Consider the following 12,500-nt stretch of genomic DNA (forward strand, 5'->3'; position numbering starts at 1 on the left):
TTTTTTTTTTTTTTATTTAGACTGGATGGCAAACGAGCATGTGGGTCTCCTGATGGTAAGATCACCACCGCCCATAAACATCTGTAACACCAGGGGTAATGCAGGGGTAATGTAGGTAATAACATCCAAATCCAAAAAAAATCGGCCAAGAGCGTGTCGGAGACGCCCAAAATAGGGTTCCGTAGTCATTACGAAAAATTAAGTAATCTTTTTCTAATGATTTCGTATTTTATACGGAATCTTCGAAGTTTAGGTAAATTTTATACCTTAGGCTGCTATTTACTTTAAAACTACTAATAATTTTCAAGCAAACTTAACCGTTATAGTTTTCCTTTTAATTTTGATATACTTACTATCATCCTGAATTTTTTCAAATTTTTCCACCCACCGGTTTAGATTTTAGAGGGGGGGACGCTCGATTTTAATGAAAATTTACACTTTAAAGTTGAATATTTCGCAAAAAAATCACTAAATCAAAAAATCGTCTTAGCAACCCCCTAATTGTTTTAAAAGACCTAGCCAACGATACCCCACACTATAGGGTTGGATGAGAAAAAAAACACCCTCACTTTACGTCTATGGGAGGTATTTTTTTTAGTTTTTTATTGTACCATTTTGTCGGCATAGTTTACATATATATCCGTGAAAAATTACAGCTTTCTAGCATTGATAGTCCCTGAGCAAAGCCGCGGACGGACGGACAGACAGACAGACATGGCGAAACTATAAGGGTTCCTTTTTGCCATTTTGGCTACGGAACCCTAATTATCAACGTCATATAGTTATCAGATAATTACTTACATCACTTTCGGAACCGACAAAACTGATTGTAGCTTTATCAGGCGCTGACCGAGGGCACCCGGAAGAATTGATAACTGATGCAGCATTTATTTGTTCGAAACAATACCGTATTTGCTCAGTTTGAGAAATTATCCAGTGACCTTTAAGTGTGTAATTGGCCGTCATACTTTTGATATTGAGCAATTGAGCATGGCAAAAAGATGGCAAGAAATGCGTAGCATACAATTATTTTTTATTCGACTGGATGGCAAACGAGCAAGTGGGTCTCCTGATGGTAAGAGATCACCACCGCCCATAAACATCTGCAACACCAGGGGTATTACAGACGCGTTGCCAACCTAAGATGCGATACCTCAAGTGCCAGTAATTTCACCGGCTGTCTTACTCTCCACGCCGAAACATAACAGTGCAAGCACTGCTGCTTCACGGCAGGATTAGCGAGGAAGATGGTGGTAGCAATTTGGGCGGACCTTGCACAAGGTCCTACCACCTGCGAAAAGTCAGCAATGCATGTGTTTTTGTATCTAATTTTGTATACTCTATGCTCCTTTTCATCGTCCCAATGCTGGACGCAGGCCTCCTCTCAGATTGAGAGGTAGGAAGTAAGGGCACTCCGTAGATCCATATTTATATCACTTTCCTTCTAGTTTGATCCCTAGACATTTAGAGCAGTAACAATTGAAAATAACTTAATCGCGTACCAGGTTAGAACCTTTTCACAATTAATTTATTACATTAGGGGGTTGCTAAAACGATTTTTCGATTCAGAGATTTGTTTGCGAAATATTCAACTTTAAAGTGCAAATTTTGATTACAATCGAGCGTTCCTCCCTCTAAAATCTAAACTGGTGGATGGAAAAATAAAAATAAAAGAACAATATGGTAGTAAGTATATCAAACTATCAAGGAAAACTATAACGGCTAAGTTTGCTTGAGAATTATTAGTAGTTTAATAGTAAATAGCAGCCTAAGGTATAAAATATACCTAAGCTTGGAAGATTCCGTACAAAATACGAAATCCTTAGAAAAATATTACTTAATTTTTGTCGTAATGGCTACGGAACCCTATTTCGGGCGTGTCCGACACGCTCTTGGCCGGTTTTTTTCCTCTGACTGCGTTTTGATGAATAACACAAGAGAGCATACAACTATGCACTGGCCTGCTATTGGTGGCTATGCAATCCGTGTTGCTTAGTGAAAATGCTCTCTCTACTCTTTTGTTTGTTTGACTTGTTTGTATAGTTTCAGCCGAAGTAAAAATTGGAGGTTATTCTCGCAATCTCTTATCAGTGAGGATTATAACAATTCAGCACCAGGTCCCGACTGCCAAGGAAACATAAACCAAAAACACTGACAAGGTTCTTTCTTATCGATTAGTTTACATATTTTCGCCGGTACATCCTGTATCAGGAAGTAGGAGTAACGAACCTCGCTTTTCGTATGTTTACCCTATGACAGGTCGCTGCGATATAAATACAGGCTTGCCGTTTGCACCTCACACTCTGGTGACTTCTGCCTACCTGGTACCTCGTCTGAAGAATATTTTCAAAATGGCTACGTTTCTGAACGTTTTTATTTTGTGTTTTATTGTAATATCGGGTTGCAAAGGGTTTCCCTTGGATGGGGATGATGACATAGTAGCCATTGAAGCAGCAAACGGTATTGATGACATGGGGGATGAGAATAAAATCGACTTGTCACATCTTGGGCCTGAGGCTTATGGTGCTCCGAGCAAAGAGAGTGGTAAGAGTTTTATTTATTTATTTTACGTGGTGGCCTAGTGGTTTGACCTATCGCCTCTCAACGGGGAACTTCACACGCACCATTAAATTGCTTCGCAGGTTGTGCCTCACGATGTTTTCCTTCACCGCAAAGCTCGTCGTGTAAATTTCAAATGTAATTCCGCACATGAATTTCGAAAAACTCAGAGGTTTGAACCCACGATCTTCTGCTTGAGGCCATAGGTCAAACCGCTAGGCCACCGTGACTTGTACCATAACATTACCATGTATTAACTTCGATGCAAAAAGAGGGGTATTCGATAGTCTCATTAGGATCGGTTCAGACATTTTTGAAATTGAAAACCTCGAAATAGCAATGTCTTTCAACGTTTTTGCGTTGGACGTTATTAAGGTGCGTATTTTGTTTCATGTTGATATTTTCAGAGTTAAAGTTACAATCATGTTTATTCTAATTCTTTAGTTAGCCCAATACCAAAACTCGCCGAGTAATTATATGCCTGAGTATGACTAAACATAAATAAGAAAAGCTGGTATTAAAACTGCACAATGCGAGTCAAGCTCCTTTCGCATATTTTTATGTATTTAATGACTTAAACTTCTTTAAAAGATCAATCTTAGTATTATCATAAACAACTAGAAAGGTTGAAAACCATCGAATGTCCCCGACATAACTATGTACCTACCACCACTGGAAATTGGCTTTCACGTAAAAAAAAAACACATCGGAATAGACCCATCCCTTCGAGAGCTACTATGCCATAGACAGACAGACATAGCGTCAAACTTATAAGAATCCTTGTTTTGGTTAAAAGTACCTAAGTAAGCCGGAAAAAAACCTTGAATTTAAAATGCTTTTTTACGAAAACTTGTGTCTCATATTTTCTTTCCGAAATTAAGTCAACAAACCCATTTATCAATTTCGGCACGACCGGGTGCGTGTGTTGTTGTACTGTATGACGGGTGTCATCGGTTCACGATACACCAGGCAATCAGCAATGACTTGGAGATCCTGGCTCTGACGGCTCACTTCCTTGCAGTAATGATGTCCTGATAACGATGGTCTTTAACACGTTTTACGATTGTTTTACTGCGGCGCATTTTATTACAAACGTCTAACTGGCAATCGGGGAACCAGTAAAATTAACTTGAATCATTAATAGCCGCTTTGGTAACATCAAATTAATGTGCAGGCGGCTTCAATAGTTTTTTTTATTGTTTTTAAATTATGATATGAAAAATAACAAAGTTAATCCCACTAATATTAATTATAATTGCGAAAATTTTGTTAGTCTCTATGTTTGTTTGTTACCTACCACTTCACGTCTTAACCGCTGAACCGATTAAGTCCCGGGGAAGGACATAGAATAGTTTTTATCCAGGAATATTGCATAGTTCCCGAGGGATAGCAATAAACGTTCTACGTGAACGGAGTCGCGGGCAACATTGACTAATATTGACGTCTACGATATTTTAATTAGAATTAAGTTGAGACCGAGATTAGACCGAAACGACTTTAGAGCGTTGAGGCTGTACATGCAATTATGAACGCGTGTGTACATATATATGTAAAAAAAAATTAAGAATACTTAACTGTAGCCCCATTTTCAACATTTCCCATCGCAGGCGATGCACTGTCAACATGGGACGAGTCGTCCCCCGATGAATCCCGAGGAGATGGGTGAATACGCAGAGGGAGACATCCTGATCCCGCAGTTGGGCAGGAACGGGATGCGCGATGAGTCTATGCGGTGGCCCAGCGGCATCATACCGTACGTCATTGAAGGGCGGTACAGTGAGTATTTTACCTCTTTACTAGTTATGTCAATTTGGTAGTATAAGTACTACCGTACGTCGAGGCTTGGAGAGCTACTCTACTTTTTTGAAAGAGAGAAAGAATATGGCATATTATTGGCAACAATTAATTAGGTAGGTGTAACTTTTTATTGACATTCCAGTTTTTTATAATGCATTAATTTTATATAATTTATAATTCAAGGCTGGAGTGAACTACATTTTCGCTTTCATCCGGGCTTACCAGTAAATGGGGTGAGAAAGACGTCAATCGTTGGTCAATTGCAAAAAAAAAAGACTTTTTAAGATGTTAAGCACCCACCTGACTAGGGGATTTCTCGAGTTTTTAACGTTATTTTATTTACTCACCCTGAATAATGCCGGATTATCCCTTCAAACCCACTAGGTACTTCTTCAAATATTAAACGTACTGTTCAGAACTTTGAATGATTTTCAACAGGCCAAGAGCAGCATGACACCATTAAGAAGGCAATAGCGGACTATCACCGTCTGACATGCCTCCGCTTCGTGCCGTACAACGGGCAGAAGGATTACATCAGCATCCAGAGCGGCAACACCGGTTGCTGGTCCAGCGTCGGACGGATTGGTAAGATGTACGAAGCTCGCGGGTTCGCGGGTTCGATTCCCGGCCGCGGCAGATACTTGTATGAATAATACGAATGTTTGTTCTAGGGTATCCGTTGCCTAGTATCCATAGTACAAGCTTTGCTTTGTTTGGGACTAGCTAGGTCAATTGGTGTGAAGTGTCCCATGATAAAAGAGAAAGAGAAAGAGATGTTGCTTGCTTATGAAATCCTGGTACCTAATTAAAACCCAGTGAAAACGGAATTTCACTAGCTGGTCATTTTCACTTTCAATGTAACTACTTGTTTTTTTTTTTCAGAAATAGATAATTCTCCTCAGAATCACGAGCACTTTCGTTCTGAAGGAGAAAAAATTGTCCCCAATTTTCAATTTTTCGGTGCCATTGTAATGACCAATATAAACTGTATTAAAAAAAGTTACAAAATCTGATGATTGACTGATTCGAGCGTTGCTTTGAGGAGATTTATATGAATGAACTTCAAACTTTTTCCTTCCTGCTATTCTGCTAGAAAACCACCTTGACAGCAAGGAAAAAGTTTGCTGTTCAACTCAAAAGTACCTGATTATATAGATTGAATGCTGTTAATCGAAATCTTTAATTACCTAGATTCATGTGAACGATTACATAATTCCATACACCTCGTAACCCATGTTCTCCTGATACCAGGCGGCCGCCAAGAGGTGAACCTGCAGAACCCAGGCTGCGTGTCTAAGAAGGGCACGGTGCTGCACGAACTGTTGCACGCCGTTGGATTCATGCACGAGCAGAGCCGGCACGAGCGCGACGATTACGTCGATGTGCGGTACGACAACATCAAGGCAGGTGGGTTCAGACAAAGAATACAGTCACCTGCTCACCAGTACTATTAATATCTGCCACAGCGGGGCATTAATAATATCAGACACGTCTTACCGGGACTAGTGATAGACTCATGTCAGATATCTTTGCCGGCTCTGTTGTATCAGACATTGGTGCCGGTGATTGTATAGAATAGAATAAACCAATATCGACTTCCGTTTATGAAAATGGAGAACTGATTGAACTATGAGAGGAGGTGGTCAGTCTTGCATATCACAGGTATATTAACCTGGGAAAATGCGATCTAATCGCGTCAGCATTCCTTCTTAGTAGTTAGTAATAGCGACTAGTATGAAGTACAGTCGAGTTCATAAACTTGTGAGTAAAAATTGGATCACAATTATCTGAACACTACTCTATTGTTAACGGCGTAGAAGCGTGTTCAGATATTTTTGACCAAATTCTTGCTCACAAGTTTATGAACTCGACTGTAGAAGTATGATGTTGATGTTGATGAACAAAACTTGTATAAGCAAATATGCAAAGTAAGGCTCCAAATCCAGCCAAAGGACACGACACAATCACATCAAGATCAGTAATTAAAATATTAATTGATAGCACATGAAGTACCAATATTTTGCATTAATCTAACAAGTAAAATTTTATTCACCTTTATTTTGTAATTTGGTACATGTAATTTTGAACATGAAACTACTCCCGTCTTACTCACGTGTTAAATAGAGTTTGTTTGGGCTATTTCGTAGCCCTTCTTCATAGGAACACGCGACTCGGCGGCTGCTGCGAGCTAAACTCGATTTAATTTATTTAAGTTATCCGTTACAATATCATTTGATTTGGTACTTGTAGTGTGGATAACACAATGCTAAACTCAACAAGAGGTATCATCAAATGAAATAAGTAGTTTATTATGCTAGAAAAGGGTTGTTTGACAGGTGTTGGTGCTTGACGAAAAAGATTATATTGATCGTACAGCAGTATTAACTAGTGTTTTTCCTTCCAAGGCTCTGAGAATAACTTCAAGAAGGCGGATGCCAAGCGCACCAACGACTTTGGCGTCCCGTACGACTACAACAGTGTGATGCACTACTCGGAGTACGCTTTCTCCAAGAACGGCCGCAAGACCATCGAACCCAAGGTAACCTGGTCAACGTTTTAGTCAAATTAAACATGGCAATTGGCAACTACAATGACCAGGCACTCGGATGTCTACCTTTTAAATTAATGCAATTTTACTGGATGATATCTATCTACATTCATCTCGGGGACATGGCCAACCTGTGAGCAAATCTTCTTTGAAATTCGTGCAGCTGTTTATGTTTGATTGAACCACAATCAAACAACAGTAACAGGACAGGATGTCTTCCGGTTGATGTGATGATTATAAATTTAAGCAAAGATAAACTTTGTACACTAAGAAATATAATAGCACCCGGGCGACCGAGCTTTGCTCGGACTAAAACTCGACAATAAACGTTTTCCCAGAGATAAGACCAAGCTAGATCGATTCGATCCCCGGAAACCCCAATACCAAATACCAAATTTCATCGAAATTGTTGGAGCCGTTTCCGAGATTCTGAATATATACAAAAATTGCTCAGTTAAAGGTATTAGATAGATAAATCCTGGAAAAGGGATTTTTCCGCCGGATATATATAGCGATGAAGTCACTGTAATAGTTAGAAATATTATACATACAGCAGTAATAGGTACATAATAGTACATTGTGTCTTAAGGGCGGTAAATAAGGAATTACGAACGAGAGTCTATTAGAAGCCCGAGGTCGAAGACTGAGGGCTTTAATGAGTCGATGTTCGTAATTCTAGTACCGCCCGTGCGACATACAATGTTTTTCATCACATTTGCGAGTAAAATTTTAAATTTCTAAAGAAAAAAACTATAATTGTTCCAAATATTTGCGATACCTTAGGCTGCGCTTTTGCCAGCGCCGCTCTCCCCCTCCCCCTCCCGTAGTGCGCCGCAACGTGCGTGTGCGTGTGGTCCTGCAGCAACAGCGCGCGCAGCACCATCAGTACGGGCACGGACTCATTTACCGTCCTTGGGCTTCATGAAAAGATTTTTTTTTACGCGCAATGACTCATTTACCGACCACGGGTTTCATGACAAGCACATTAAGGTCGAGGGTTTTATTTGGGGGGTTGCAACCAAGGTAGCCTGCATGTTACGACACTGTTTACGAGCAAGTGTGATGAAAATAAAGTACTATAGCAAAGACATGATTATGATCCCAAGGTTGGCGGCGTGACTCTCGGCCAGAGGGAGGGCTTGAGCCGGGGCGACGTTAAGAAGGTCAATGCGATGTACAACTGCCACAAAGAGTAAGTACTTACATTTGAACTCACACACCTTACCTATACTTCGTTTTTTTTGCATTAGAAAGAAGGTAAGCGATCTTGACGTGTCTTTGTGTTGAAAAGCACTTTTGAAAAAAAAGTCACAGCAAATAGAATTCTAAGAGAGATGTTCAGAAACCATAAACGCAAGAGTGCGGGAAAATCGAGATGGTAATGTTGATGGTTTTATTTACGTAAATGTCTGTGTTTGTTAACAATGTATACTTACTGTCTCTTTTTCAAGCGATGAGAGCATAGCAGAGTGAAGAAGGTCAGTGCGCTAAAACTACTCCCGATTTTTTTGCGTTGAGACGCCTTAAGGGTCCATAGACACTATGTCCTTTGCTTTTTTTTTAACTTTATTTTAGTTTTCAGGATTTACTATCCATTACATTTACCATTGCTATACATATAATAGTTTTATTTTCTCCCGTGTCATCCATTATGCTGTGTAAGCCTTGTTCTACGAAACATAAACATGTCAACGCCATTAACAATTTATCTAATTTAAATATAATTCAGTTTCCGAAGACTGAAGTTTCTTTTGACATAATTGATCAAACAAGTTAGGTTGCTAATGTTTTTTTAATGTTATTTCAGGGAGCCAGAGGGCGGTTGGCTGGGTGCCGTCTGGCAAGGCTTCTTCGGGTAAAACCTACGATTAGGATTGTAGGCAGTGGCGATTACCTACTTAAATACTAGAAACTGACATGAGCTTCTATGGGTGTGTAGATGAAAAACAGGGTCGGTATTTTCAAGTCGGTATTATCCGTGCCGGTAAAGAGTGTCACCAGTCAAAACGATCGAGTCAAAGACACAAATTATTTTTTTATGTTTTTTATTCTGGACTATAGAACAACCCGTAACCGACCGGACTGTCGTAATTTGGCGGTAAAGAAAACTCTTTCATTTTTTAAAATTAATTGATGCTACTTAAAAATCTGATATTTTTTCTATTAATTAGAAAAGTTATTCCTATTGATATAAAAAGTTTCAAGCATTTCTAAAATTTTCATCCATTCCCCATTGAATCTTGTCCAGTATGTCCCGCAAAACTATTTTCTGTTTTTGGGGCAAAGTTTAACTAAACTTTTGATGTCTTTTATATATTATTTAACACTCAAGAAAAGAAATATTTACTTATCGAATTAATATCCTTCTTTCTGCTTTTTTGCTTTTCGGTTAAAAATAGGCTGCAATTTTGTTTTGTGTTATTCAGAATGTGTTAGTGAAATATGTATTTTATTAGTTGCCGTTGTAATAATAAAATTGAATGATCCATTATTTTTAATGAAGAAAATGTCTTACTTACCGTGTAAAATCGCCATTGTCTTCATATTTCCACAGAAATGACGAATGTATTTCTTGTAAATTAATTCCTCTATGAATTTAAGTTTATTCCAAAGATCTGTCATCGTTAATTTAAGTTTTGTAAGTATGTGTGCTAGTCCTTACTTTATATTTTATATTTACGATTAAAATTATTTCGAAGCAAAGTTTGTGATTTAACTTTTATTTACGTTTCCACGTTTGATTAACTACAAACAACAGCTAAGTCTATGCAACAAATGTGTGTTCATGCAGCTCCTCCACCTTCAAACACGCACAAATAACACAAACGCAACATCACCACCACCACACTAAGCTACGCGTTTCGAACTCAACCAGCGTTCATCCTTAAAGCAAAACAACCGTCTACAATGCTACCAGATGTTATGATATAAAGCTCCGCAAAGTAACTCCTGATCCAATAAATTGTTTGTGCCTTTGTGTTAAGAATGTTTTTGAGTATAAGTGTGTAGTACCCAAGTAGTATATAGTATCACATAAATCACTAGTACCTGGGCGACCGAGCTTTGCTCAGGCTAAAACTCGATAACATGCGTTTTCCCAGAGATAAGACCGAGCTAGATCAATTTGTCATCCCACATACCAAATTTCATCGAAATCGTTGGTTGGTCGAAATGGTCGTTTCCGAGATTCTGATTATATATTTACAAGAATTGCTCGTTTAATATAAGATAGATACTTAGATGTAGTTACAAAAGTATTTATGGATGCTCTCTCTAATACTAAAAAAATACTACGTTAATTAATTATTTTCACACGATACTGAGTTAAAATTTAGTCTACGATATGATAATGAAATGATAAATAATTATAACCTTTTAGGATCACAGTAACATTTAATCCTATACACTTGCATTTATCTACAAACTAAAGCACACTCCGATGTCGTCGCGGGTCGTTGACATTACGATTTTTCAGTCATCTTGATTTCCATTTCCATGAGGCATTTGATGAATTGGTAAGATCGCTCGCATTTGCATGATTCATCTGCAAAAAATATTTTTCAAAGATGTGTGTGTGTGTGTTCAGCTGTGTAGATCGAACTGGGTTGATAAAAATCAGTCAATTCATCAGAATTCGATAATTATTGATGTACTTCTCCAATGAGAAGCAATAACGAGCATTGCCTGCAAGTGTTGGTAATAAATGTGTGCCGAGAGAATTAATTTGTTCTTTGTTATTTTATGTAATCTTTTCGAAATCAATTCAAATCTTAATTTACCGCCCTTAAGACACAATGTACTATTAATTTTAACGCTGTTTTGTAATATTTTGGCTGTAGTCAGATACGCCGCATTACCCATTGTTATGTACGCAGCATTGCAGCAGATCAAACCACTGTCACGGCTATTTGACCGTCCGTAGTACCAGGATACTATAAATGTGAGGAGCTTACTTCTGTCAGCGGCGCAAGCGGCGGCCGTCTCCGCGACGTCGCTGAGCACGCGCACGCCGCGGATGCTGGACAGCGCTGGTTCGGCGCGCGCCGCGTCGAACTGACCATCTGCTGACGCTATTTCTACCATCTCCAGCACACAGCGGATGTAGCACTGGAAAACGAGGGGACAATTACAAGAGTAGAAATTAGGTATAACAGGGATTATACACATTTGTCCTGTAGCTTATGACGAGGCCTATATCTAACACAAAAGCGTACGCGAAATGGGGCCTATTTAGGCGATGAAATAAAGTAATTCACCCTGATTTGATACACACATATAACGTTCACACAAATTTCTTTTTTGTGATTTTTGTACTATGAATCCTTAGTTGCGGATTAATTATATTTTTGGACTAGTGTTTTCCTAGCACAATTCGCTAGGATTTGTACTTAACGTAATGAGAAATGATATATTACTGATTAGCGTACATTGATAATAATGGAAAAATGGCAAAAAGTCAAATACCCCGTCGTTAGGAGATAGCTGAATATCAATACATATATGAATAAGACTCGACTCTATCTATTCTCTTCTCTTCTTACCCGTGCCGAGTACACAAACTAAAAATTAATTCGAAATCCAGTTGAATGATCAAAAACGCCAAGCGATCTGTATTAAAGTGATAGCAAAACATTTTTAAAAATAACAAACCTTTGGTGTTCTGTCAGTTTCATCAGGGAAACTCCCGCTTTCATTTAGCGCTAGCAAATATGCTGAAAAAGAGAATATATGCATTACAAACAGAAGATACTAGATACATACAAGATAATCTCTGAACCGAACTACTTCGATCCGAGGGGCCCTTGCAACCGCAAACGTGCCGGCTATTTTAGAACCGAATGGTATCGCACGTGACGACAAGATGCCTGACGGAATATCTCTTATCCCTTGAAAACAAGTCTTTAGAGTCAAGTAGAGACAGCGGTATCTTCACACGTTGGCATGCCACAACTTCCACTCGAGCAGGAGCGGCGGCGCAAATATACCTACTTGTGTATGGCAGTTACGTATTTGCACCATTTGGGGTAGAAAATTTCATATAGTTTTCAATTCAACGTATAAATTTAAACAACTACGAGCAGTCAACTCGTGAAGAATAAATTAAAAGATTACTATACCTAGGTACATTTTTATACTAACACATTTCTATCCTAAATGTTTCGTTGCAGTCCATCATAGCACGCATGATATCCACGTTATTCATGTCATCCTGGTCAGCTGGAGGGGATGTATCTTCACTCTTGGTTTTAGCATCATCCTTAGGGGTCTCTGCTTCCTTGGTACTTGCAGATTCCGCCAGCGAAAGTACCAAGAACAGCAGAACTGGTACAAACGAGTATGTGATGTACTTTGACATCTTGACTTCTTACTGAAGTCTGTTGAGCTATGTGCTGACGAGATTTTATATGTGAGTTATAGCTGAAGTCAGGGATAACCAACATTTTTGGATTTCACAAAGTATAAACTGTGAAAAAACTTTCATTATTTTCGTTAAATGGGACTCCTTATAACATTTTTAAATGGTTCTCGATCGCAGAAATAATTTATAAGAGTGGTAGACATTTAATGAGCGAGCTAATATATCGAATGTAGAATT

The 12,500-nt window shown here is 38.7% G+C and overlaps 2 protein-coding genes across 2 annotated transcripts; one reads left to right on the forward strand and one right to left on the reverse strand.

Annotated features, from left to right (window-relative positions):
* Positions 1 to 2,456: 2,456 nt before the first annotated feature.
* Positions 2,457 to 10,180, forward strand: LOC141431339 (zinc metalloproteinase nas-4-like). The gene is given in 8 exon segments (XM_074092490.1): positions 2,457 to 2,544; positions 4,167 to 4,198; positions 4,200 to 4,335; positions 4,795 to 4,941; positions 5,608 to 5,763; positions 6,762 to 6,895; positions 8,011 to 8,096; positions 8,712 to 10,180. Coding segments are annotated over 8 exon segments (816 nt in total). The 5' UTR covers positions 2,457 to 2,471; the 3' UTR covers positions 8,764 to 10,180.
* A 97-nt stretch (positions 10,181 to 10,277) lies between these two features.
* On the reverse strand, positions 10,278 to 12,294 carry Obp84a (Odorant-binding protein 84a). The gene is made up of 4 exons (XM_074092491.1): positions 12,044 to 12,294; positions 11,555 to 11,616; positions 10,858 to 11,011; positions 10,278 to 10,448 (listed from the first exon to the last, which is right to left on the reverse strand). Exons 1-4 carry the CDS (start codon positions 12,258 to 12,260, stop codon positions 10,366 to 10,368), a joined length of 516 nt encoding a protein of 171 aa, XP_073948592.1. The 5' UTR covers positions 12,261 to 12,294; the 3' UTR covers positions 10,278 to 10,365.
* Positions 12,295 to 12,500: the final 206 nt, after the last annotated feature.

This window comes from Choristoneura fumiferana, chromosome 9 (assembly GCF_025370935.1).
Source record: "Choristoneura fumiferana chromosome 9, NRCan_CFum_1, whole genome shotgun sequence".
Classification (NCBI taxonomy): domain Eukaryota; kingdom Metazoa; phylum Arthropoda; class Insecta; order Lepidoptera; family Tortricidae; genus Choristoneura; species Choristoneura fumiferana.

Excerpts from the sequence above, each read along its gene's own strand:
- Obp84a (XM_074092491.1), bottom strand. The coding sequence starts at position 12,260 with ATGTCAAAGTACATCACATACTCGTTTGTACCAGTTCTGCTGTTCTTG. Across the intron at positions 11,617-12,043 it reads AACATTTAGGATAGAAATGT|CATATTTGCTAGCGCTAAAT; the intron begins GTTAGTATAAAA and ends TCTCTTTTTCAG. Across the intron at positions 10,449-10,857 it reads CGCTTGCGCCGCTGACAGAA|ATGAATCATGCAAATGCGAG; the intron begins GTAAGCTCCTCA and ends TATTTTTTGCAG.